General features: G+C 49.1%; 1 protein-coding gene across 3 annotated transcripts in view; it reads left to right on the top strand.

Annotated features, from left to right (window-relative positions):
• The window catches only part of Wdr33 (WD repeat domain 33), a 62,318-nt gene that overhangs the window by 26,003 nt on the left and 8,617 nt on the right, over nt 1-27,698 (top strand). For all 3 annotated transcript variants that reach the window (XM_077655465.1, XM_077655463.1, XM_077655464.1), the window contains exons 8-15: nt 10,693-10,819; nt 19,242-19,396; nt 19,927-20,005; nt 20,104-20,214; nt 20,750-20,844; nt 23,128-23,220; nt 25,588-25,890; nt 26,875-27,135. In XM_077655465.1, the coding sequence (XP_077511591.1) occupies nt 10,693-10,819; nt 19,242-19,396; nt 19,927-20,005; nt 20,104-20,214; nt 20,750-20,844; nt 23,128-23,220; nt 25,588-25,890; nt 26,875-27,135 (1,224 nt within the window). The remainder of the gene's footprint in view (nt 1-10,692; nt 10,820-19,241; nt 19,397-19,926; nt 20,006-20,103; nt 20,215-20,749; nt 20,845-23,127; nt 23,221-25,587; nt 25,891-26,874; nt 27,136-27,698) is intronic.

The raw sequence follows: 27,698 nt of genomic DNA, 5'->3' as shown, positions 1-27,698 counted from the left end.
ACAAAACAAGTGTCTGAGGAACGTGTTTCCGGGCACTCATTATGCAACACTATGAAATAGATAAACTTGCTTTGCTTGTGGGTGAAGTTATGCACACCTCTTTGAAATGTTCATTAGGTTTTGCCCCATTTATTACAACGGGATGAATAGAGAGACAATGTTAGGTAACTTCACATCCTTCGTTAGGGTTCAACTGAAATCTGCTTGCAGTGGAATAGGCAGCAGCTGTCTGGAAATGAAGCACAGTGCAGGTTGGAAAATGTTGTGAGCTGTGTTGAGCATTCAAATGGAATGGTGCACAACGCGGGTGCGCTTGCCCTGTTCTTCCCATTGCAACTAACGTTTCCTTGAAGTAATGGTGGCTTTCATAAATCCACCCTGCAAAAATCTGTTCTACAAGAGTAGTCAAACAAGATAGTTGGGAGAGCATTTCAAACAGCGTGCAGGATCTTTGCAGGACTTCCTACCTTTAAAATGAATTTGAACTACAACGAAAGAAAAGTTGAACTTCGTTGTTAAGAAAGACCAAACTTAAGCAAATGTTTTGGTGCTGTTGTTGCAATTGTTGCTAAGGGTCTTCGTAATTGAACCTGCACAAGGAGGCAGCATTGGCTCCTCTGTTTTTGCATTTTGAAAACAAGCATCATTTGACTGCAATTCAGGTGAGATTGCAGTAGGCTTGTGCTGTAAAGCAGGAACAATTTCTTTCTCAGGTAAGTGACCACAACAGGGGGAGGGGGGTGACTAAAAGTGCATCGCTAGTGTAGAGTACAAATTTTCAGTTTAATTGACACTTGAGGCATTGCAGCAGTGATGTAAGTCAACTTGACCAAAGTAATTGGTACGGCTCTGCCTGCTAACAGTTCCTGGGAACAGTTCACACACACACACACCATGTGACCTGCTAATCTGTTTCCTTTATTTCGTGCTCTTTGGCGGAAGGTGTTGATTGCACTGTGGGACAGGGAAGTTGTGCATTGCTATGATGTGATGTGCAGTTTTAAGTTATTTCATGGCTCATGTCATGAAAGCCAAGCCACTCCTCCCTCACTGAAGTTGCAGCTTCTGCGCAGTCATTGAGTGTGTTATGTTGTTTCGATAGAGGCAATGCTGTATTCTAACTTTTGTGAGGCCTTAGGTGATATGCATTTTTTTTATACATTTCTGCTGCACAAAAAAAATGTAGCATTGTGTACATTGTTCCTCTCTCTCTAGCTAAGCTATACTGGTCTGCCAGAATTGCTGTTCCTGAGCAAATATTGCTATTGCGTTGCAAGCAGCATGGTATGAAATTTCAAATGAGTGTGGCCAGGTCAGCGAGCCGTAGTTGGCAAGCATTTTCAGTGTCTAATGGAAACAATCTAAAACCCGTTAAAATATGAGTTTGGGCCAATGGATTACCTTCCGAGATAATCTGAAAGGTATGGACAAATAGGTTAGCTCACCTTGTGTTGTGAGTGAAGACCAATAAATCACAACATTCCCTCTGAAACATTCTGCATTGGTGGCCTCAGCAGTACAAATAACACAAGATTTCCTGAGTACTGTAATTTTCTTCCTAAAGTTAGAACTAACAAGGCAAATTTGCCATTGATTATTCTGTCATATCACTATAGAACACTTTGCCCGATTTCGGAGTCTTACTATCCAGTATTTCATGAGGAAATTGACTGCTGCATCTGGCTGTTTACCTTCTACTTCTAGTTTGAAAATTTAATCCATGTAGTAATGTTATTGCTGTTTGCTGCATTTTGTATCGCCTTGTAATTTTCTTATTGTTAGGAGGCCCCTCCGACAGTTTTCACTTTGGGGCCTCTTAGTGTAACACACGTTGTTTAGATTTAAGCTGAATAATCATGCGACTAAAGTAAGATGGAGCCAGTTGGTTATGCACAGCAGTATAAAACAGTATTAAAAAGAAAAACTAGACTAGGCAAGAGGCAGCAAATACAATGCAGGCACTGACACACGGCTGATTAATTGGAAAAGACCCAGAATTCACAGCTGTCATCGAAGACTTGCACTTGGACATGTGTCAGCAAATAACTGTTCTGCTTTTCTGTTTAAGTAATGAAAGTTCTTGGTGCACATGGCATGGAAGCGTCGTGTGGTGGCCTGGGTCCAGGGTGGATGAGGTTACTGGGCTCCTCAAGGGCGGCTGATGTGGGGAGGAGTAGGGGGGTGGGCGTTACCGACGAAAACAGCATATTGGTCATGTTTGACATGCTTGGAAAACCAGCGCATGGCCACATTTGCTGCTTGTGCCCATCAGAGTAGCCATTTTAGCTGCTGATTGCAGCTATGGTCTCGTGCTTGGTGGCACCCACCGCGGTGACTCGGTTGCCTTGGCGCCCAGCGGTTGATCCCAAGGCCGCGGGATCGAATCCTGGCTGCAGGAGCCATGTTTCAGGGGAGGCGAACAAAAGGCACCCGCGTGCTCTGTGATGTTAGCGTACGTTAAATGTGCACTAAAGAGGAATCTGAACTTGTCTTTTTACCGTGGGAACTCTATCTACACGTTCCGGGCATTCTTAGAAACTTCGAAATATTGTCCCGTGCGGCCGATTGCCCTAATTAAATCGAATAAACGTCCCCGGCTCCCGCCTTTCTTTTTTCTTTAACTCAACGCGGTAGGTAGGAGGAGTCAACCAACGCGTCAGCCAGTCCCGTGGCGGAGTGATACGTAAATCAAAGAGTCCTCGTGTGTTTTTATTTCCGTGGGCCTAATTTGCGGCTATATTGTCTGTGACTGAAACTGTTTATTCACAGGAACCTAAAAACAAAATAAAAGCAAAAGCGAAGCCGCCACATGACTGGCTGAAAGGCATCCACGTGTTGGTTGACTCCGCCTACCTACCGCATTGAGTTCAAAGAAAGGCGGGAGCCGGCAGGTTTAGTCCGATTTAATTAGGGCAATCGGCCGCACAGGACAATAATTCGAAGTTTCTAAGAATGCCCGGAACGTGTAGATAGAGTTCCCGCGGTAAAGAGACAAGTTCAGATTCCTCTTTAGTGCACCTTTAAAGAACCCCCGGTGCCCAAATTAATTAGGAGCCCTACCCTGTGGCTTCTCTGGGGATCCATGTGCCGTTTTGGAATGTTAAACCCCGTTACCAAAACATCCATCAAGCTTGGCAGCAGTAAGTGCGAAACATGGCATATGCACAGTTCAAAGGGAGAATTGAGGTTAGTCTGTATCAGTCGATTACAATGTTCTGATGAGAGAGATGTTACTTTCAGTGGAAACAGAACTTATATTAGCCAGAAAAAGACTAAGATAGAGGTATTGCTGCCACTGTCCGTTTTCACAAAGGAACTGCAATGACATTGAAAGCTTTCTTTGTGCATGCATCTCTGAGGCTAGATGACCATTGTTATCTGCTTACAGCTAGTCATGGAGCTTTTGATGTCACCGTCACGAGCAAAGTACTCTTATTTTTAACCAACTTGAGTCGTCAGCAATGTATACATGTCTTGCTGCCGAACAGACATTAACAGGGCTCTAAAAAGCCATTCAAATTTCAATTAAAGGGGCTGTGAAACACCGCTTGAACGGATGCCTGTCACACTTCAGGTGGATTCTTTATGTCACACAGATGCCGACTCAAAAAGAATTACGAGAATCGATGCATAGGAATGGGAGTTACTCAAAATACAAGCGAACAAAATGCTGCCGTCTTCTCGATTTTCGCGCAGCTTCCCATTCCCATTTCACTCTCCCAAATGACGACACTTAGTGCGACCAATCAAAGCAGCCTATCGGAGCACGTGGCTATAGTGATTTAGAATACTGGTCTAGTGGCGCGAACGGGAGGGCGCGGGCGTACTCTTTGGCGTAGAAGCCACCAGATGACGCCACTGCAACTTTTTCTAGCGCCGCCGTCGCTGCTGCTTCAGGAGCTTGTGTATGTTTCTCCGCATCGTCGTAACGATGGGGTGCATAATACTCTCCTAGTTAAGAAGCCGGCATGCCATTGGCTTCAGCTAACTTCACCGTAACCTTCTAGGCACCTTTTTTTCCTCACCATGCCCCTTTGAGCATTTTGGCGATGATGAAAAATCGCGTCGCTCTATGTCGTCTGCTACCGACAAAGGGCAATGCGAAATGCGCATAGTTTTGCTGGTGGATGTAATTGGCTAAAGTGCATCTCTTACTGAGCTGATTTTGTTTACATGCGACTATTGAGCTACCTAGTGATTCATCTGTGAGGGCACTGTACGAGTGATCTCCTAAACAACTTTTCTTGAAGCGGCTCAGCCGCCTCAGAAACAAATTTTATTCACAAAAATTTACCCACGATTAAAAAAATTTTCACCCCAATTTTAGGCAAGGCTTGCTTTGTAAGAGCAAATATTTGTAAAATAAAAATTAAAGCAAATCTTGGCTTCCTGGCAACCAGCCGAAATTATGTGCAATGGAATTTCACCCTAGCAGGTCCTTTCCAGGTCTAAGCGCACCGACTAATTTTCTGGTACTCAGAATCTTTTTACTTCTGGTCGTTCAAAAATGGAAGGTGGTTTTGTTATGTAAAAAGTAGTGATAGCTAGGCACTACAGCAGTGCGCTCGGCTGCCAAATTTTCACAGTGGCCAGAGAGCCAGATATCTGTTTTTGCCTTAAACACCTGTACAATATCAAGGGTACTGTCTGCATGCAGCTTTATAGGAGGCTAAAGTATGCCATGTAAGTATTTTCCAGGTCAGCTACAATTTGTAGAGGGGGCCCTGCAGAGGGACGAAAGTCACCCTTGTCGTTCATGCGAGTGAACTCGACTGGCTTGAGTTCGCTGTCGCTTCTTTGGTCATTAGAAGCAAATTCAGACAGCCTTCACAGCCTGTCTTCAAGATGCCATCTTTTTTTTTGCTACATAACCGTGCAGCTAACAATACGAAACAGCGCTAACAATACGAGCGCACATAGACGAGACGTACACATGAGCGCTCGTGTGTACTATCGATTTTTTTTATCGCGATTTTACCTCGGTGGTGAGAAAAAGACGTTAGAGTCATCCTAGAAAGCATTACGGACGACTCTGGCGTCCTTTAGCTACCGTCGAAGTAAAAGCGCGATCAAAAGAAATGCGAACAGCGGAGCGCCTATAGGCTCCGCTCTGTTCGCGTTTCTTTCCATCGCCCCTTACCTATTGTCTCTGCACCCTCGAATTGTTAGCGCTGTGTTTTAAGAATGATCTACCACCAACACGCCCAAGCTTCTCCATTAGAGTATTTGCCGCCTGTCACTTGATGCTACAGTGCAAGTGGAATGGTATGATGGTATTTTCAGAATTAAGTTCTGCGCCTGCTGCATCTGCATGTTGCCTGCATCTAGAATTTATCATCAAGCTACTGCGTGCCACTGGGACAGCTTTGCTGGCCAGCATCTGCGTACAAAATGGCAATGAGGATGCCAGGCTCGAGGTTTCCCATAGAAACTGAGTGGGAAAGGTTGTTAAATGCAAGGCAGATTCTAGTATAACTACGAGCGTCTGCTCAGGCGCTGGGTATGCGTATTGCAGCCAGAACGAAGACTGGCGCGCAATTCTGATAAGATGCCTGGTTGGATCCTGACTCGCTCTACTTGTCATCAGGTAACTGAAACCTATGCGTTCTATTAGGTACTCCAACAGTGACAACACGTACGCTATACAACGTGCGCTATATACAGTGTTGCACGCACTCCTGTAGCTGTCGACTAGCTTATAAAAGCCTTTCATTCCATTAGTCTGGTTTTCCCACGCACTTGGCTAGGTGCAACAGAAATGAAACCTAACAGATGCAGAATTGGGACCTAGAACACCAGCAGTGAGGCGCAAAAAAATTGATGTAGATTAGCTCAGCTGATCCAGGATATACAAAGCGAAAGATGTCGGCGTTCACTGTGTTCAGGGAGGGTATGCTGCCTATCCAGTGTGCAGGACGCAATCAAAGCAGGCTTTTGCAGTTGAACACCAAGCCACGTATATAGAAGCGAGATTGAGGTCACCACGGAGCCGGTTTGCACCTTTCTTGTGAAAATGAACGTCCCTTGCAAAGTTGTCAACGCGAAGAACTATGAACGCTGTCAGCTCACACGTTTTGTTTGGTTTTTGAGGAAAGGAAATGGAACAGTAACCGTCTCGCATATCTCGGTGAACACCGAACCGCGCCGTAAAGGAAGGGATAAAGGAGAGGGGGGAACACCTGTGGCTCAGTGCTACTAGTGGCACATGCGCAGTAGTCACTAGGGAGCGAGAGAAAGAGTCGGCGGCGGCCACCTGCGCCGTGTGTGACGTCACTCGTGCTCCGACATACGCCGGCTCGCGCGAAGCGCGGTGTTGACTAGCGTAGTGGAGCTTTTTGCTTCAAAAGCAAGTTCTGAGCCGTTCCTACTGCCCGGCCAGCACGGCGGCGAGGAGAGGCGTTTTGCTTCAGCCGCGCACCTCCGTTCGTGCCACTAGACCAGTATTCTAGTTCACTATAACGTGGCGGAAGTTTGCACTCCATGGTTGCCTGTTCTCTAACTCGTTCATGCCAAGGCTGGCAAGGCCGTTTGCATGGTTACAACCATGTGAACGCCCAGCGATGCTTTATCGGCACGTCGACGGCGCAGAAGGGAACACTGATCAGTGACGTTCCCTTATGGATCCTAACTCGAGCGCGAGATACTGCGACGGTGTGACAGCCTGCGCAAGATATTAGACACATTTAGTATAGCGGGTACCACTACTGCTTACCGTCAACCATCGCCCGTCGCTCCTAGCGCGCTAGTTGGTCACGGCGAGCAAGGAGCGCGCGCTTTTGACGGGAACGTGGCGCCATCGCCCGGTGATCCTCCACAAGCTGACGATGCGCGCTCCCTGCTAAATGTGAAACGAACGCATCCTTCCTTGGGACCGAAACAAACGCTTATAGAGTTCAATGGCTCGATCGGATCGATTCTGCAAAGCCGCTCTCAGATGGATAGAGAGTAGCCATAAGTGTTGAGTGCTAGGTCGTAAGATGTTCCTTCGATGCAAAAAGTAGCCAGAGCCTCTGGTGGTGTATTTTTGTTTTACTTGCTTTACAGTGCTTTTCTCTAGGGCAAACAAGTTGGTTTTGTTTATGTAATATAAAACAAAAACTTGACAAAACGTTTATTAACACAATTTGCAGTATATTTACTCTTTGTCCAACCATCAAGCTCCCACTAAATGATGTCATATCCACTGCTAAAAACCGCCACCTTATGGTGACACCGTCAGCACCACGAATTTGTTTTTGCGAGCCAATTAAAATACTAAAAACCGCAGTATACGCGGTACGACCGATGCTAATAGCATCACTATAACTCATTCTGTGCAACCAACAGGCAAAACAATGCACTGAAAATGCGTTTCGGGGCCCCTTTAAAAACGAAAATTGGATTGAGCTGTCCATCATGTTTCTAACTTGATTTATGGGGAACCTCGGTCTTCCACTGTGCTCAGGTATTGTTAGGCCCAGTTATAGTAAAACCTCGTTGACGCCTTCCTGGTTCGTACGATTTCCCTGTTCGTGCGAGCAATAAAAACGTTCATTGAGTTCCACTATTTTTCTTCTGGTCAGTACATCCCCTGATAACGATTTCATGACTACTGCGTCTAAAGATTTAGTCAAATTTTAGTCGTATAGTACGTTTAGCGACAAAACGCATCCGTGCAAACGTACGAGTAGGCCGCGCCTGGAGGCTTGCGACAGTTGAAATCCAGCGCAAGTCTTCCTTCACGGTGGTTTCTCTGCAGCGCATTGGTGCGGAGGGGAGAAGCATCTAAAAGTATACTGCGATAACATACGTGCTGTCGGTTCCAGTGGGGACGCGGCATGATTAGGAAAAATGCGGCTGCTCTTTCGTTGTGCCTAAGGGCCAGGGGACAAAGCGTTTGGGAACTACAACAATGCGCGGACGTACGAGCTGACCGGGTCGAGGAACGCAGTACGTAGAGCAAAAACGCTGCGACAGTCTGCCGTCGCAGTGGCTTCTTCGCAATACACAAGTGTCAGGAGGCGAAGATTTGATACAGGGTTCATGGAGGTCCTTGATAAACCCTAAATATGAAAAGGTTGTTTTCAAGGGCTTTGAGAGTTGTGGAATTTCTATTGGCCATTGAAAACCCGTGAATTTCTAGTGTATTAAAGGGTGTATAATTTTTTTCTCAATGATAGGTGTAAGGTTAAGAGGCTGGAAGAGAGCAGGAGTGGGTCAGGCCTCAAATGCAAGTTCATGACATCCGAACTGAATTTGAGGAGAAAAAGTAAGCACGGACAGGGCAGTGGAATGGATTCCAAAGGAAGGCAAGCATAGTAGGGGTCGTCTAGAGTCAGATGGGCGGATGAAATTAAGAAGTTTGCGGCGATAATGGCTGCAGCTGGCACAGGGTAGGGCTAATTAGGAGGACATCGGATAGGACTTTGTCGTGCATTTGGCATAGTTTTCCTTCGGTTCCATCATCGTTGCTGTGCTGTACTACTTCAGCTGTTATCCAGATTGACGAGAGTGAGTACAGCTACTCAATCTGGTGACGCCCTATAAGCTGTAGTGTAAAAAAAAAAAAATGCAGGGTTATCCAGCGATCTTTCAAACTGTGCTAAAAACAGCAAACTGGGCTTGGCCACTCTGGAAGTGGTGGCATCACATCCTTGGGGGATCTGGCTTAAGACAAATTCTGTCTCTTCTCGACAGTTGGTTATCAACTCCTGAAGATAAGTTCTTCGTACAGAGAACTGTGGACGGTTAAACTATTGTTAATTCTGAGCCCAAGACCATGGAAACACGTTGCACGGATTCAGCATGAATAAGAAATTTATCGTGGCAAGTTTGAGAGGAATTTCTTGCATATCACAAAAGATTGTGTGTGATGTGGTGGACAGAGTAGATGGCATCCTTTTTGCAGATCGCAAAGGAATTGTGGCTGCCCATGGTTTTGGTAATGCACCATTACTGTGCTGCTTTGGAAGCTTGAAAGAAGCAGGAGACCGAAAGTGCAAAGGCAGATGTATATAAGCGTTGTTTAGGTGAAGAAGTTGATTTGGTGACCCCAAAAGAAATGTTGGAAGCAGGTTTTTCTTTAGTTGTGTGGTTCAGCGGCGTCTAACAAAACAGAAGCTACTAGTGACCTGAGATGAATGATGAAGACCAATGGTTTGACAAACAAAATAAAGCATAAGACATTCTCAGCATCAATCTTGAGCTGGAAAGAAGAGGAAACTGAGCTTTCGTGAAAGCTGCAACTGAAGCGCAACTTATCCTGCATGGTTTCATTGGTAGATCTGCCTTGTGTAACAAAAGTTACATTCATCGTATGTAGAAAATATTGGTTTGATAAGCCGCTGTGTTTGTTCATCCTTGAAAAAAATTGATTAATCATTGAAAGTCCTTGAAAACCCTTGAATTAGGGACCTCGGAACCAGCGTGAACCCTGGAAGCATCCAAAAACGGCGCAAATGAGATCGCGGTTACTTTCGCCATTGTCATTGGCGGATTGAATGTGTTGAAAATTTTGTTCCGTACTAAGGAAAACGCAAATGCGAACTAAATTCCTAGAGCACTAAAAAAGGAGCTGCTCGAATGTTGCGCCAAAAAAGCCTATGCGACATTTTAATGAAATGAAAATGTTAGTTCAAAAGTGTACCTCAGGAGATGGTTTGAAGCAAACGTTTTCCCAGGTAATAACTTTTTTTTTTTGTAATCTATAAAAAACGTTTTGATGATATTTTACTGCCACCACAAAGCTGTCAGAATTTTTTCTTGATACAAGGCCAGGAAAATTGTTGCTGAGCGGGATGCCACCTCTTTTTTGGAAGATTGTGCTTATTGCAGCTGATATTGGGCCTCTGTGACCAGTACACAAAGCATGGTTAAAATTCTTTGTTGACCTTTGTTCACATAATTTTGCCTTGAGGTCTGTACTGGTAGCAAGCATTGGAGCCCAGGTTGTTACTGAAAGACTGCTGGCTATTGGGGGAGCTTCTTTCTCTGGTGATTGTGACATCAGAATAATGTGTCATAATTGAAAACTGTGGGTTTCACACAGCAGCCAATGCAAATGCGATCTGTGGGAGAGGTTTTGTAATGTGTGCCCTTGGCATGGAATGTTGTGAAGCTATTGCTGCTTTTTTTTTTTCGCGTCAAGGGAGTTGGTGGTGGGAGGTACTAGTTTGTACCTCCTAGCACTCCTTCCCACCACAGCTATCGTTTGGTTGATGAAACCAAAAATGACATGAGAGAAGAAATTCAATTATAAATTATTTAGCAGTTGCAGGCAAATACCACGCAGTGATCCATGTATCCTAATGTGTTGTGCATCATTTTGAAAGAAGAAAACATGAACGCAATAAAATTAAGTGACTACAGGCCTTTAATGGGGTAAAACTGAGGAGAGAAAATTGCACATCTTATGCAGGAAGGATATACAGTAGCCCTGTGCTATTATTTTAAGCCTACGAGCGCAGTCAAGACGAGTATAAGAAGGAACATGAAAAGGAGATGTGAGTCTGGGTTTTGCTGTCATTATCAAAAACATTGTGCCCTAACTATCTCTGGCACACATCCTGACCAGATAGCTTAGCATGTCACTAGTGTGCCCTTCGCATTGGTTCCTACTTTGAATGTGCGCAGAACTGGAAAGATGTGCAAGTTTGCTGTTTGCAAACTGTTTTGCAGGAGTGAATGTAATTTGTGGCTCCACCATCCTTGCAGGGCATGGCGCAGACGTTAAGTGTGTGGACTGGCACCCGCAGAAGTCACTCATAGTGTCGGGCAGCAAGGACAGCCAGCAGCCCATCAAGCTGTGGGACCCCAAGTCAGGACAGAGCCTGGCCACCATGTGAGTAGCACTCACTGTGAAGAGCCCATAGGTGCGGCCGCAACTCGCTGATGTGTTCGCAAGGAGCTTTTACACACGCTAAATGCAACAGTTTATGCATGTCATGCTGCATTTGGCATTGGCAATGAGCACATACAGTATTCAGAAGACAAAGAGGGAACAACACAGTGCAACACTCTAGGACGAAGCGTCCCAGAGGAGAACCACTGGGACAGGTGGCGCTGGCACAGTTTAAGTAGTAGATGAAAGGAAAGCTTCTTAAAATAGTTGGGGTTCTTGTGTAGTTTAAAAGAGCATTGATTGAAATTTGAAGAGTAATAATTTTACATTCTAGTGCCATCAAACCTGAATTAATTGCTCAGGTTTGTTATTTGGACATAAAGATGAGCTTGCATTGCACAGGTTGAATATTTTGTATCATACATTTCTTTACTGCTGCAATGTATGCTATGTGAGCAAACATGTGATGTTTGGTGTCTTCCAGCACATTTCGGTATGTTCTACTAGCACCACAGTTTTGGAGACGTTTCCTCTGTAAAATTATATTTTTACAGTCAGATGCACTGTGATGACCCCCCATAATGCGCAGGTCCACACGGGACGGAGAGGCAAAGAGACACCGTATGGCTCAGTTTAAACAAACAGATATATTCAATAATTACACATGATTATGATTATACATCAGAGGCTGGGGCGTCCGAGCTTACGTGCCGACGACTTCATGGGGACGATGGAGGGGCTCCGGAGTTGAGCTCGAACGGTTGCTGGCAGAAGCTGCACGCCGTCGGGCTTCGGCGCTGAAGGCCCCCTTGGCGAACGATGTCGTCCTGAGCGTGCTTCTTCGGTACTCCCTGTCGATTTTTATATCCTCTTATCCCCACACTTCCTAGGGTGAGGACGCCCACGCCGGATGGGGGGGGGGGGGGGCCTAGGGCTTTCACTTGGGCGCACAAACACACCACCGCACTTATGGTCTCGCCCCCCTCACGTGTTGAGTCCGAGGGAAAGAAGGTTGTCGTCGAGGTAGCGCATAGCGTCGGCTGTGGTAAGGCGCGCTCTGGCCCGCTGAGGTTCCCGCGGGTCACCGGCCTCCGTTCTCCATCAAATGACACTCGCCCCTCAAGGCCGGAACGCGAGGTCACTAAAAGGCCGGGAAAGTGGTCCCTTGTCCTGGGATGTGCTCGGGAGGGTTGATTGATGATGCCCGCTGTCTTGCCACGGGGCCAGGCCCGCCGAAACGAGGCCCTATTGTCCCCGGGACGGCCACGGCAATTGGGGAAGATAACGCCCGTCTCCCGGCGGCGGCGGCGTTCGACTCGTGCCGACACTATGGAAAGGGGGTCCGGTTGTGCTTAAACCCCTTCGTTCTGGTCGTTCACTCTCAACGAGTATGGCTCGGTAATTGATGATGCCGCTGTCACCTGGGTCGTCTCCGTGCGGTCCATGGCGGCAGGCCCGAAAGCAATCCCACTCAAGTTGCTTGCAGCCATATACAGTAGAAACATGAAAGGGGGTCCGGTTGTGCTTTCGCCGCCACTGGGGGCTCCGTCTACGCCGCGCCGTCGAACGCGGACCCTCGTAGCACACACAAGGAACGTCACACTCGCTCACCCTCCAGAAGAATGTTCTCCGAACATTTGAGTCCATGCAGCTCCCCTTGTCTTTCTGAATCGCCTCGCACAGTGCGTCTGACAAAACACTTTTCGCTGCACTCAACACCACTGCACAACACCATATGCCTCCGCTGTCATAACTGGCGTCTCCAGGAGCAGCACTGATCTTCTTTTACAGATAAACATGAAACTCAGCACCCAAGCCTCTCCTTTCTAGTCCAAACTGGACAAAATAAATTTACCACAGTTACAAAGGAGCTCCCACTTCTAGCACGATCACGGCACAGACAAAAATATAGATAACGAAAGGAAGTAGGGCAGGTTCTGCATGCGCTCCTCATGCTCTCCTGTGAAGGTGTTACTTAATGACAGAAAGGTTTAACTACCAACTCCGATAACTTAACACATAAGCACATAGCAATGTTATGAGCTGCGGTATTACACAATTCTAACCAGTTCACAACTCCGCTCTATTTACGCCATTAGTCCGACTTAGCTTTCCGATTTCGCAGCGGATATCGGCCTTCATGAGTCATACTAAGTAAGTCTGTGACCCTTTGTCTGCTTTGGGACTCGCGAGGGCTCATGGCAGGAGCCTCTCCTGGCGTTATCTGCGCGGCAACCTCGCGCGCTTCTTCTTCTTCTAGCAATGCATGAAGTAAATCCGGTGGCATTCCGGCCGTCACCTCTGGCACCTGCCGAACAAATGCAGGAGAGGGCGTTTCTTGCGAACTATCTGCGCGCTCCGCTTCACTTCTCTCCCCATCAAAATCCGCGCTTTCCCTTTCCTCATTTCGTGAGTACTGAACCGGTGCCGACTTGAGGCAATTTGCGTGTATCCTTATCAAGCGCCGGTTCACGTCTCGGACTCTGAAGTTTACCGGAGAAAGCTTCTCGACAACCTCGCACGGTCCTCTCCACTTCGTCTGGAACTTACGAGCTAGCCCAATCTGCCTTTGGCAGTTTTCAATGTACACGCTGTCCCCCACATCAAACGGCGCGTCTCTAGCACTGCGATCGTGCACCTCCTTCCTGCGCTTCGCCGCTTTCTTTAAGGCCTCCTTTGCGATGTCCCTCGCCCCTTGCAAGCGCGATTCTAGCTCAACCTTATAGTCGTCCAGTGAAGCGTATGGGACACGATGGGGGCCCTCTGGCACTTCACTAGGCTGGTCCGGGTCTCGGCCGTAGAGAAGAAAGAATGGCGATTCGCCCGTGCTCTCGTGTGCTGCGGAATTGTAAGCAAACATTGCATACGGGAGCCACAAGTCCCAGTCCCGCTAGTCGCGCGAAACAAAATGCGACAGGAACCCAGCCACGGTTTGGTTCAGTCGCTCCACCGCGCCGTTGCAAGCCGGATGGTACGGTGTTGTCTGCTTCTTAGCGATCTTAAGCAGCTCGCAAACTCTCCTCATTAGCTGCGACACGAAGTTCGTTCCCCGATCTGTCAAGAGTTGCCTCGGGGGTCCATGTCGGAGCACGATCTGTTCGACAAATGCTCTTGCAACCGTGTCTGCCTTCTGATCTGGAAGTGCTACCGCTTCCGCGTATTTTGAAAGGTGATTGACAAATACTAAAATGTACTTGTTTCCGGAAGTGGTCGTGGGCAATGGGCCCATTATGTCCATACCTGTCCGCTCGAAGGAAGCCGAAACCTCAGGGAACGGCTGAATTGGAGCTGGTCTTCGTCCGTTGGGTGTTTTTCTTTCGAGACAGGAATGACACTTCTCACAGTAGTCTCTAACATCCTGTCGCATGCCACTCCAAAAGTACAAACGCTCCACACGCCTGTGTGTCTTCGCTACGCCAAAATGACCGGCGCATGGCGCATCGTGAAACGCGCGAAGAACCCTTTCTGTCCACGACCGAGGTATGACGACTCTCTCCCAAGCGGTTTTCTCTGGTCTCCCTTTCCTGGTTGGCCTCGTGCGCCGACACAGGGTGCCGTCTTTGCCAATGAAATAACCTAGCTGTTCGGGGTGAGACGGTGCGCTCTCTAAGCTTTCGATTATTCGCTTCAGGTCAGGATCTTTGCACTGCTCTGTGCGTAATTCGGCGGGGTCGACTACGGGGACAAACTCATCTATAGCTGCCACGGCAGCTGTGCGGCTGAGTGCATCAGCATTCAGATGTGTCTTTCCTGACTTGTGCTCAACTTCAAAGCAGTATTCCTGCAGGTGTAGATTCCATCTAGCGAGTCGCGAGCTAGGGTCCCTGACACTCATCACCCATTTCAGAGGATGGCAGTCTGTGACTAGCTTGAATTTGCGGCCGTAAAGGTAGCATCTGAAGTGCTTTACTGCCCAGACAATGGCGAGGCACTCCCTTTCCGTAGCTCCGTACTTTTGCTCTGTGGGGCTCAGCTGTCGGCTAGCAAAAGCAACGGGATGTTCTTTGCCCTCAATAACCTGAGATGGCACGGCACCAACTGCGAACTTTGACGCATCTGTGGCCATAACGAAGGGCAAATTAAAATCCGGGTGACGCAACAGCGGTGCACTCATTAGCTTCCTTTTCAGGGCCCCAAAAGCATCCTCCGCGTTTTCGTCCCAGCGAAAGGCGACATTTTTGGCTGTTAAGGCGGTGAGCGGCTTAGCGAGCTTGGCGAACTCCTCTATGTGCCTTCGGTAGTAACCGATCAGGCCGAGAAACTGCCGGACCTGGCGGACGCTAGTCGGGGATGGAAAATCCGAGACACACCTTAGTTTCTCAGGGTCCGGTCGCACGCCGTCAGCTGGAACAACGTGCCCGAGGTATTTCACCTCGTTTTTGAGGAATTGGCACTTAGAGGGCTTCAGCTTGAGACCTGCTCCTTTTAGTCGCACCAAAACCTGCTCAATATCGCGCAAATGGTTCTCAAAACTGTCACTGTATATGATTATGCCATCCATATACACGAAGCACAGCCTCCCCAGAAGACCTGCCAGGATAACATCAGCGGTTCTCTGCCAGACAGCAGGGCTGTTGGCCAGACCCATCGGCATTCTTTTCCATTCATAGTGCCCTGAGGGCGTATTGAATGCCGTTTTCTCGGCATCTGCCGGATCCATTGCTATCTGCCAGAATCCCGCCGCCATGTCCACTACCGTGAAGTACCTGGCAGAGCCCAGCTGAGAAAGCGTCTCCTGTATATTGGGGATGGGGTATGGATCGATGCGAGTTACGGCATTTAGTTTGCGGTAGTCCACTACCAATCGATACGAGCCATCTGGCTTTTCCACCAATAGTGCTGGTGCTCCCCAGGGTGACTTTGAGTGTTCGACAATGCCACGATCAATCAGGTCCTGCACCTGCTGCTCCATCTCCTCACGTTGGGAGTAAGGAATCCTGTACGCACGCTGGTAAACGGGCGATGAAGTGCCGGTTTCTATCCTGTGCTTTATAACGCCACAGCAGCCCAAATCCAGGTTGGACGCGACGAATACCTCCGAGTGGTCGTTCAGCAAACCAGCCAGAGCCTCCCTCTCCCTGGATTTTACGTGAGAAAGATCGAACGACGCCTTTGGAGCAGCCGAAGGACTAGCATGCTCTACAGTTGTGAGTACCATATCGGTGGGCTCACGTTTCTCTATCGCAGAGGTGAAGAAAGCCAATGTTTTGTTCTTGGGAAGGCTCAGTGGCTGCTGGCTACAGTTAACCACCCGTAGGGGCACTCTGTGGGCGTCATTAACTGTCACGAGGCACGCGGCTGCCTTCAGGCCATTGCTGAGAGAGTCGACCGGCTCAAGCACTCCCACGGCGCCGCTCTCTACATCTGAAGGCACACACGCGTACAAAATGTGCTCCGACCAAGGAAGGACGACCGCCTCATCGACCAGCCTGACGGCAACCCGCGAATATACCTTCTCCAATGATCCCACTGTTTGACGGGTGTCAATATCGGTAATGCGAATCTCAGCCCGTCTCCTGTTCGAAAACGGAACTTTTGAGCCGCCCGCATTAACCTCTTCCTCAGAGAATGAGACTACTACCTTCCCTTTTCTCAAAAAATCCTGCCCTAATATACCTGACACTCCGTTTGGCAGAGACACCGTGTCCGGGCATACGTAGCAGGGGTGCTCCAATGCAATTCCGCCGAGAGAGAAGTGTAACCGGTAGAGTCCACTTATGCCAAGAGGATCCCCCGTTATGCCTACAAATTTGGTTGCCATACCACCAGACGCTTCTAACACCTCGCGGTCCCCCTTCCTTCGAAGCGTGTTAAAAGTGCTCTCCTTAAGCAATGTCACCTTTGACCCCGTATCTATCAACAATTCCATGCAGCAACCATTTAACTTGCAACGCACAACAGGGCATGTCTCGTCGGCCACGCAAACCACCACCACCTCATCATCCACTGCTCCCTCCCCACGCTCCTCAGGATGGGGAGGACTATCTAGTTTTTTGTCTCGGTATCTGGAGCCCCGCTGTAGGCTTGCTTAGGGCGTGTCTCGCCTGCTTCTCTTTGTGGCTCCCCACGGCGCACGTTTTGGCAGAACCTGGCGATGTGTCCGCGACCCTGGCAAGCGAAGCACACGATTTCTTCAAAATCTCGCATACCGCGCCTGCAGCTTTGTGGCGGTCTCCGGTTTCCAGCGAATGGGCGCTGTTGAGCGCGCGCTTCAACCTGGCGTTCTACCTGCTGAGATAGCAGCTGTTCTAAGCGATCTAACTGCTCTGTCAAGAGAGCAACCTCAGGGTTGAGCACCGCTCTCTCTATGACGCGTACTCTCGCTGCCACTGTCGTTAACGCCTCATTTCGTTCCTCATCCAATGCGGCCGCCACGGCTTGGTCGAAATTGCTCGGCTTGCGCGAGAGCACGAACCGGCGCACGGTGTCTTGCAGACCAGCCACGAATAAAGCGGTCATTTCCTCTTTAAGTAGATCCTCCGCGTATTTCTTCCTTAGCTGGTCTCCTTCCTCCTCCCTGCTTAAAGTATCGCGTGCTAGGCGCTGAAGCCGCGACGCAAACGTTCGCACGTCCTCTCCTACCATCTGTCCGGCGTCACGGAACCTCTGTACCTGCACGTGACGTGGTTCAGTGTCGAAATGCTCAAACGCGAGCTTCTTAAATTCCGCAAATGATTTTGTGGATTTTACTTTTTCGTCTCGCCATGCAAAATCATGAGCAGCTCCTGCCATCTTACACCTCGCCATTCCCAGCATTTGGGCATCGGACCATCCCCCCATTTTCCCAATCTCTTCTAGCATGGAAAAAAAATCGCAGATTGGAACCCCTGTCTTATCTCCTGTAAACATCGGAATGACGCTTCCTAATGCCAGCATGCTTGCTCCGAGCGACGGCTGTGGAGTGGGAGCTCTTTCAGATACAGACATTTTTTTCTTTTTTTCATTCAAGCCCTCCGGTGCCTCAAGCCTCTCAAATGGGGGTAAAAGTCCCACAATCAGTCCCGTGATTCCCTTTTGATTACAATTTTGAAGTCATGAATGTCGCAGCATTCAGAGGACATTTGCTTTTGAGACCCCACTTCTGACACCAGTGTGATGACCCCCCATAATGCGCAGGTCCACACGGGACGGAGAGGCATAGAGACACCGTATGGCTCAGTTTAAACAAACAGATATATTCAATAATTACACATGATTATGATTATACATCAGAGGCTGGGGCGTCCGAGCTTACGTGCCGACGACTTCATGGGGACGATGGAGGGGCTCCGGAGTTGAGCTCGAACGGTTGCTGGCAGAAGCTGCACGCCGTCGGGCTTCGGCGCTGAAGGCCCGCTTGGCGAACGATGTCGTCCTGAGCGTGCTTCTTCGGTACTCCCTGTCGATTTTTATATCCTCTTATCCCCACACTCCCTAGGGTGAGGACGCCCACGCCGGAGGTGGGGGGGGGGGGGGGGGGGGGGGGGGGGTTAGGGCTTTCACTTGGGCGCACAAACACACCACCGCACTTATGGTCTCGCCCCCCTCACGTGTTGAGTCCGAGGGAAAGAAGGTTGTCGTCGAGGTAGCGCATAGCGTCGGCTGTGGTAAGGCGCGCTCTGGCCCGCTGACGGTTCCCGCGGGTCACCGGCCTCCGTTCTCCGTCAAATGACACTCGCCCCTCAAGGCCGGAACGCGAGGTCACTAAAAGGCCGGGAAAGTGGTCCCTTGTCCTGGGATGTGCTCGGGAGGGTTGATTGATGATTCCCGCTGTCTTGCCACGGGGCCAGGCCCGCCGAAACGAGGCCCTATTGTCCCCGGGACGGCCACGGCAATTGGGGAAGATAACGCCTGTCTCCCGGCAGCGGCGGCGTTCGACTCGTGCCGACACTATGGAAAGGGGGTCCGGTTGTGCTTAAACCCCTTCGTTCTGGTCGTTCACTCTCAACGAGTATGGCTCGGTAATTGATGATGCCGCTGTCACCTGGGTCGTCTCCGTGCGGTCCACGGCGGCAGGCCCGAAAGCAATCCCACTCTAGTTGCTTGCAGCCATATACAGTAGAAACATGAAAGGGGGTCCGGTTGTGCTTTCGCCGCCACTGGGGGCTTCGTCTACGCCGCGCCGTCGAACGCGGACCCTCGTAGCACACACAAGGAACGTCACAGCACATTTTCTACAGATCCAAACGCCGAGGTTTCATTTTTTGGCATTTCTATGATAGCTAAAAGGTCATAGCAACAGTCTGCTGTGTAGGTAACTGCAACAAATTCTATGACTGCACAGTACAAGTTAATGTGCACTGGAAACGGTGCTGGTCACTGCTTCTGGTATCCAGGAGCCTAGTACGTATGCAACTCAACTGCTGCATGTATGTATATGCACGTGTGTGAACGTGTGTGTATGGAGCACAGCGTGGAATGAGCACATGTGCCCTCCTTGCAGCCATGCGCACAAGAGCACGGTGATGGAGGTGAAATGGAACCGCAATGGCAACTGGCTGCTGACGGCCTCTCGGGACCACCTGCTCAAGCTGTTCGACATCCGCAAGATGAACCAGGAGATGCAGACGTTCCGTGGACACAAGAAGGAGGCCTGCAGTGAGTGGTTGCTGTTTATGTCCTCCTCCTTCAGTGCTAACCCTATTGTCCAGCAGCAAGGCTACGCTGACAAGGTTTTTGACATACTCACATAGAGTGTGCCTCAAAGCATGTGCAGTCCAGGGCGTGCAGGGTGGGCATCCTGAACAAATGGTTTTTGCCCTCTGTTAGGGATGCAGGTCCTTTTAAAGATGGTGCAGTGTCTTTGGAGCTTGATTGGAGAGAGTATGCTGAGGCTATGGGAGCACTCAACAAAGTTTTGAGACATTTGAGTCATTTTTCACAAACTTGTTTCTTGTTAGGCATTGGTGCAGTTAGTAGAAGCAATCAATAATTGCCGAGATGACAATAGGCGCATGACAGTGGTTTTTTGGAGGTCTCTCGTTCACAGGCTACGCTACCTCTTTCTTGGGTGATGCTCTGCAGTTGCTTCTTCATAGCAGCGGCACGAGAGCCATTTCTGAAGCGCGAAGTGAGCAGAGCCCCTGAAGCACTCCTCCTTGAATGGCTTTTTCCTTCCCCCTTTGCAGGCCTGGCATGGCACCCCATCCACGAGTGCCTTTTTGCCAGCGGTGGATCCGACGGCGCCATCATGTTCTGGATGGCAGGGTGAGTGTTAACACCCTCTTCATTCATGCCTGCTCCTTTACTGTAGGAAGACCCAACACTGGCAGAGATAATGAACTGGCACAACATTGCTGTTCCAGGGCTGACAAGGAAGTTGGGTCCATGGAGAACGCTCACGACTCCTGTGTCTGGTCTCTGGCCTGGCACCCACTGGGCCACATCCTTTGCTCGGGATCAAACGACCACACCAGGTTTCTGTCTTGTTTTCTTGACAAACCAACTTTGACGTTCGAAACTGAATTGCCTACTGAAGCCAGTTTTGCTTGGAATCAGCCTCTAAAACACGCTTTTTTGACCCCTCCTGTGTTCATTGCAAATGTTCACCGTCTTGTGTATCTCTTCTGTTGCATGGCAGTAACTTTTATTCTTGCTAAAGGCCTGATGCCGTTAGCTGGTCTTCTCGAACGGGGGGAGGGCATGTCTAGCAGTGTATTGGCAAAAAATAAGGCAAAATGGCTTAGCAGAGCAACCCGTCTTCCTTCAGAAACTTTTAAATTACTGTCAGAAGTTCTGCATTCAATATAGCACCTTTACATCTGAACGTTTCTATATTGCAGTCAGGCTACAGGTAGCCGTTTGTCCTCTTTTCGTCAAGGCACTGCCCATTGCCTTTCCAATGTATTGCGCTCTCCTCCAGACTATGCTTTCTGCTCTTGACAGATGTAGGATGGTTGCCCCATCACTTTGTAGTCTCACACAGTGGTCTGCCTTCCTTCCTCCCCACAGCAAGTTTTGGACGCGCAATCGCCCGGGAGACAAGATGCGAGACAAGTACAACCTCAACACTCTTCCCAGGGGTCTGGACGACACGGGAGAGTATGGTAAGTTACGAGCGCCATCACTTTTTAAAGCGAAAGCTTTACTGGCCACGAACTTGCGATTTCGCTGTGTCGGTGCTCCAAGGAGGCACAGGGGCAGACCTTGAGCCGTTGCCTAGCAACCGCCGCAGCTGGGCGGACGCCATGCACTCGCCAAGGAGCCGAACCGGTCTGGCTGGGCCGGCGGCGGCTGGTGCACTCGGCGCGAAATAGAGACATGCTCCAAGTCTTTGCCAGTGCAGTCAGGGTGCGCCGAAGACGTCGGCGGTCAAGCGCAGTCGGAGTATAGAGGGTCTCGCTTTGGCCAACATGACGTCGCCATTCAGCGCTCGCACGTTACGTCGGAGTATAAACGCGCCTTGACAGAGCCTGCGCTTAACCGCTAACCAATGTATTCAGTGGCGGCATCTATGGAAGCCACTGAAAACCCCGTACACTCACGTTACGTCGGAGTATAAACGCGCCTTGACAGAGCCTGCGCTTAACCGCTAACCAATGTATTCAGTGGCGGCATCTATGGAAGCCACTGAAAACCCCGTACACTCACTGAATAATAAAAAAAAAAATTGTGTCGAGGCTGGGAATCGAGCCAGAGCCTTTGGCGTTTGTGGCGGAGGTGCTACCACTCTGCCAATACGGCTCAAGGGTTAATCATGAATAAAGGCACATCTAGTGAATGCATTGTTCCGATACAGAAGTCGCCGCGCTTTCGCTACGTATATCCTGGCCTAACACAGCTAGGCCATCAGCATTTTTTTCCCTTTTTTTCGTGATTTTTTTTTTCAACTCTTCCTTCAGGACTTTGTGCCCGGCTCTCCTATGGCAGAGTAAATGACTGGGTTGCTTTCCTAACGGCCTGTAGGAAATGTTCGGAAAGCAGACCGATCTGTGGCTTTGAATGTGCTGGAGATACAGTTTTGGAGTACACCTAGAAAAAAATCTTGTGAGGAGTGCAGACATGGATCTGGTTTTCGCAAGTACGTACACTAAATGACCGAATGGTGCTTGGCCCAACTACAGAAATGGAGTGTTTGAATCAACTGGGAAATAATTTTGTTGGGCTCTTGTTGATTGAAGATACAAGTTTAACTATACAGTCGAACCTCGTTATAACGATACGGTTTGTAACGAAATAATGTATATAACGAAAGAATGACGATTCACCTTGGACGCTCAGACAACGCGGGCTATAATGAAGCTACGGCTATAACGAAATAATCGCCTGGCCCGTTCAACTTCGTTTTTAACGAGGTTCAACTGTATAAATAAATAAGTAAATCAAAAAACCATACTGAAATTATATTATATGCCATTTAAACATGTGTAACAGACACACTTTTTTCTTAAAGCTCAGGTGCGAATTTTGAAGTTTTCTCCCATACACAAATTAAGAGAAAACATATAATTGTATTTTTTTTTCTAATTAAATTATCTAGTCCAAAACAGTTGGTGTGGCCCAGAAATGGGCGCAGCCCTTACATGTGATAAATTGATAATGTATTGTAAATATGTGAATAAACTAAATGTATGTCAGTGTGAAATAAATATATTGCAATAATACAATATAAATGGTAACAAACAACAAATGTACACTAGACAGCTGTTAAGACAAACCCATCCAAGACAAATTCTTGGATTTGGTAAAGAGTGTCAGAACAATTGGTTAACTCCTCATGAACTTGTGTTGTAAATGAATTGAAGAATAAAAACAAGAGAGAGAGAGAAACATACCGTCAGTGAGTGCTTAACTCGTGGCCTTCTTACGTCATGTGCGGTGCTCTGCCAACACAACGGCACAGTGGTGCCAGTCCTCCTTTGTGCTTTTGTCAGTATGATTTACTGCAGTGAACTGTTGTTAATTTACACTGGCATAATTTTTAACATTTGGTTTATTTGAAAGAACGCTTTGATCACATCAACATCACGTGCACTGAAGAGGCTCCCCCTGAATTCGAAGTCCACATAAGTAATTCAAATAAATTTTCGGTACCCCTTCAAGTTCCAATTATCGACAGTCAACTGCATGTTCACTTATGTTCCACCTAGCCCTCATAATGCATAATGCTGACGTGCACACATGAAGCAGTGATAATTCCAAGGCCTGTTTCAAAGGCTGCTGGTTTATCTGGAGTTGGTCACGTAAATGTCTCCAAAGCAGAGGCCAGCCCCGGGTCCTAGCATTCATCGGCTTGCGTAACGAAGAGGGGTAGAGCTGGGTTCACTTAACTGGCCACTGGGAAGCGTGGGAGAGTGCTCATGCCTATCCTGGTGTACCTGTGTTTGCAGATGAGCCCACGACGACCCCAGCATCGGCCACGCCCAACATTCCCGGCATGGGCCTGGAGCAGGGTACTCTGGAGGCAGTGCGGGCTCTGAGCGGTGAGTCACCCAGCCTGCATCACCTCAGGCCTCTTTGTGGTAGCAGCTGCGTCAAGCACATAGTTGGATGAGTCCTAAATTTAGGAGTGGGTGAAAGGGGCTCTGACACACCTTCCAAGGAGAGCACATCAACTCACTCTGTCACTGCATTGCGTTGTCATGAACACCTGGGGCCGTATTACGAAACGATCGCTAATCCGGTCAGAAGTTATTGACAGTGACGTCAAAATGACGAAGCGATGAGACGTCACCGCATGACGCAGCAAGGAATCAGCCAATTGCTGTAGGGTAGTGCCCCGAGAGTATTGATTTGCACAGCGAGGGACCATCTGGTAAATTTTTGTTAAAAATACTTAATACGCAGCGATCAAAATAACTAATATTTTATTTTGCCAAAACAATGTGTTTAAAGTTGGAAAATATTAAGCAAGACAAAAAGCGTACGAAGTTGTGCTATTAAATTTGCTGGTAGGTAACTTTTGCTGCCGCAGGGATGCGCTGACGGCGGTAAAACGTCAACAAGCCGTTTTGCTTGTACGCAGCTGGTTCCACACCTTGTTATTGTTTTTTACGCAACTTCTGAAATCAAGGTACTGTACGGTTGACCTAAGTGCTTAGAAAAATCTGAACGAAGGCAGTGGTGGCTACGTGCCTGCCGAGCAAACTTGAAAGGAGCGCATGGTACGAAATCAACGAAGACTACCTGTTGAAGTCTGTGTTATTCGGCGCTTACGATTGATGAAAAATATGCCAAAAGGTGGAGTGTTGCAGTATGTGATGTGTGGTGGTCTGTTTCTTTTCCCTTTGGAAACAGAACACGACCACGAAGTGCAATTTGCTGGGAAAGATAAAATGCTTTGCCAGCATAAGTGTGTTTTGTTTATATGTAGCCGTGGCACAGACGTGACCGCGGGAACCCACCCCTTCTGCGCGCCAACTTTGCAGATTGCCTCCGACACCTGCCGCACGCATTTGCTTACCATCTGATGTGCGATGCTTATGTGCGCCTTGTTGCCAACGGCACCTTGAAAGCCGCCGATGGCAGTGAACCGCAGTGCATATAACACCTGCCGCCGCACCGACAACACACTCGCATGCACACAGTTCATCGGCGACTTTGTCGCACAGCCACTCCACAGTATGCTTCTCGAATCGAAAAACGCGTCGAAACAGCTCATCCGGCAAGTCAAACGCGTCTTCGTGCGCCGTCCTTCGCCGTTGCTTGCATCGGCGCAGCCGCCTCAGTCGTATCGCCACATACACCACCGCCATTTTCTGTCACAAACGTAACAGTCAAATTGACTGCCTCGAGGCGATCACAAAAAACTGTCAGTTTATGCCTGCATAATTAGGTGTGCAACGTCATCACTTCTGCCACATTCGTGATGTAATCTGCCACCACCCATGACGCAAAAAAGCAATATGGCTGCCGCCCACGACTGACCAATAGGAGCCAGGCTAATTGATTCATTTTTGACAACTATGTGATTTGGTCATTCTGTAATATGGCCCTTCAGCCAAATAATACACTTCTACACCCAGCAGGGAATAGTGATGTTGGTCCCACAGTCACGCGCGAAAGTTGGCGAGCCCTTCCTGGTGACTTTTTCATGTTCACACCCTCCTCTGTCGCTCGCACCTGCGTATACAAGTTGAGAGATGGCTATTGGTTAGATTCTTTCAGGCGACAGGCGGCTACCATGGCCGCGGCCAATAAGCCGCATTGCTCTGGAGGGCCAAGAACCTCTGCCCCTGGAGGTAAGGCCGGCAGAGGAGCGCTGACCTTCCAGCGTGCAAAAAGTAATGAGAGGAGAGTGAAAGGCACGCAAAAGCTGAAATTCAGATTTTGAGTACAGACAACTGAGCTTCTGCAAAGCCCATTAAAACTGGACAATATCCGTGAAGTGGCATGCTTTAACATCCCAGGCATACCGCAACATTATTAGAGCACCTTTCAGAGCCCCTTTGAGACAATTAGTAACACATGAATGACCATGTGGAATTAGCCTGCATCTGATAATAGTAATTTACAATTGCATTTCTTCTCGCATGGTGTTTCAGTTCTGGTTTCCACAGCCGAGTGGTGCCCATAATGTCTAAGTTCAGTCCATATCATTAGATGCATTAAAAAGCTGTAGTATAATCACTGCTTCACCGTTTCAATTCACTACAACTCTTACACCAGCCTGGCCCAAGAGCTGCATTGGCAGTGAATGGAGAAGCTGTAGTATATTGGTGTCTTTGTTCTATCTTTGCTCCTACCCATCTGTGGCGGACTAACTCGTTCAGCTCCAACTTTGCCTGTGCCAAAGCATGTCCATTTGTGCCAGGGCTGTGCCATCCATGGTTCACGCTTTGCCACTGCAGACATGCAGCCACCGACCAGTGCTCCCAGCGGGGGTGGCGGGGGTGGCCGGAAGGACTTCGGCCGGGATCCCAGCGGTGCGTCCATCCCGGGCCTGGACTTCGGCGATGACTCACATGACACCCACGGCGGCGGCGGTGGGGGCGGCGGCCGGCACAAGCGCACCCCGTTCTCCAAGCCCATCCCCAAGCATTTCCAGCAGCAGTGGATGGAGAACAAGCAGCCCCTGCTGCTGGCCCCACCGCCGCAGGAGGGTGCCGCCCCGCCGTCGGGTCCTGGAGGGATGGTTCCATCGCAGGACGGAGGTGAGTGGTGGCACAGTGATTATTCCTGACTGGCCTAATCCAAGGGTGCAAAAGCTTGCCCTTTGTCTGTGCAGTCGGTGCATGGTTTCACAAAGGGCACATGAGTGTGTAAAGAGGGTACTGGCTTGATGAATGCATTAGCTCGGCATCGCAAGACTAGAGTCTCCAGAAGTGGAGTTTGTTCTACTCCTGGACCGGTTTTCAGATCAAGACTCCTTTTATACTGTCAGTTGCGTTACTTTTGTGCAGAAATGCTCTCCATTTATCGACAGTGGGGAAAGACATGAAGTGGAAAGGCCAGCTGATAGCCATGTCGGTTCTGCCCGGTAGCCTGGAATGTTCCAGTTCAAACAAATGCTGGCACACGCTATCCACCTGGTCTGTACACCTGCACTTGTGGTGGCAATAGTGGGACCTCCTCCTGACCGGCGGTCGTATATTAACACCAAACAAAGTTAGCTATGCTGCACAGAGGACTTCTGTGGCAATGTACAAACTAGTGCAGTCCAACTTTAAACCAGTGTTGTTAACAGGAATTTCTCAAAATGACTGCAGAGACTGCAGAAAGGCAGGGTGTGGCATGTGCAAGGAATAAAGTGCAGAGGCACTTGCGTTGGGCAGTGGCAGGGTACCTCACGTCATGCCTTGACCAGGGTACTTGATGCTATCCAGGCAGCAGTGCTAAAGAAATGGTAGCGAAAGATGGCATGGTCAGTGCATGGGTGCACAGGGTGCAGATGTCCTTGGGAAAAGTGAGTAGTGCGGTGCAGCATCGCTGCCACCACAGCTGAGTTGACACTATGTGGGACATACTCCTTGTGTGCTTGCTGCTTATGTGCACCATGAAGACCAAACACAACAGCAGCACTTGTGCACACCATGAGGGGTTGTCAGGGATTCAAATAGGAACAGGAATGAGCCAGATCAGAGTGTCAAAGGGCTGCACTGATCAGCGTGCCATGCTTCCTCCGCCCCTTCACGCAGGAGTGGACGGCACCCAGCAACTGCCACCACAGCAGCAGCCGCCGCCGATGCAGGGTGGCGGCATGGGCATGCAGCCACCCCAGCAGGGGATGCCCATGGGCCTCATGGGGCAGGCACCACCGGCCGGAATGGGAGGCTTTGGACCCACAGGAGGTGGACTCCTCGGCACTCCCCCGCACCCAGGGGGCATGATGTTCTCCCCGCAGTTCCAGGGGGCACCACCAGTTTCTTCAGCAGGCGTCGATGCGCCACCCAATGGAGGTGGGTGTCCTCCTGTTCCTCTTTTTGTTGAATGTAATCTGGTGGCAGTGCCGCGGAAGCAGTGAAGGGATGGTGCCAGTAATGTAGAAGTGAGGTTCTGCCTGGAAATTTCGCTGCTAGCAGTCAAATTGCTCTTGGAATGGCCATGGGCATGTGACCCCGAAGGAAGCTGAACTAGTCTGTATTTAAAATAGAGAGACATACCGTATAAACACGTGTAAGGGCTGCAGTTTCTTTTCCAGATTCAAAGGCCAATTTTGTAAGGTGCGGCTCGTACACGCTATGTGCGAAAAAAAAAATTTTTTTTTTTAAACACATTAATCAGGGAATGAGCGGCATTTATTCTACGTTCAATCGTCACTCACGGAGTCCTCCGACTTGGAGCTGGTGCTGTGCTCTGGTGCACACTCATGCCACAAGAAGTCGTGCAGGATGTCCGCTGTCAACGCGTAGCCGTTGTTCCGCACTTCCATCATATAGCAGAGCAGCTCTCCTTCCTGTTCAGGGAAGCTTGCACGGCTTGCCTCGGAAAGCGTGCTTTTTGCAGCTGATTGTCGGACGCA

The sequence above is a fragment of the Amblyomma americanum genome, chromosome 2 (assembly GCF_052857255.1).
Source record: "Amblyomma americanum isolate KBUSLIRL-KWMA chromosome 2, ASM5285725v1, whole genome shotgun sequence".
Lineage (NCBI taxonomy): Eukaryota > Metazoa > Arthropoda > Arachnida > Ixodida > Ixodidae > Amblyomma > Amblyomma americanum.
The sequence above is the reverse complement of the archived record's forward strand: the minus strand, read 5'-3'. Positions and strand labels throughout refer to the sequence as shown.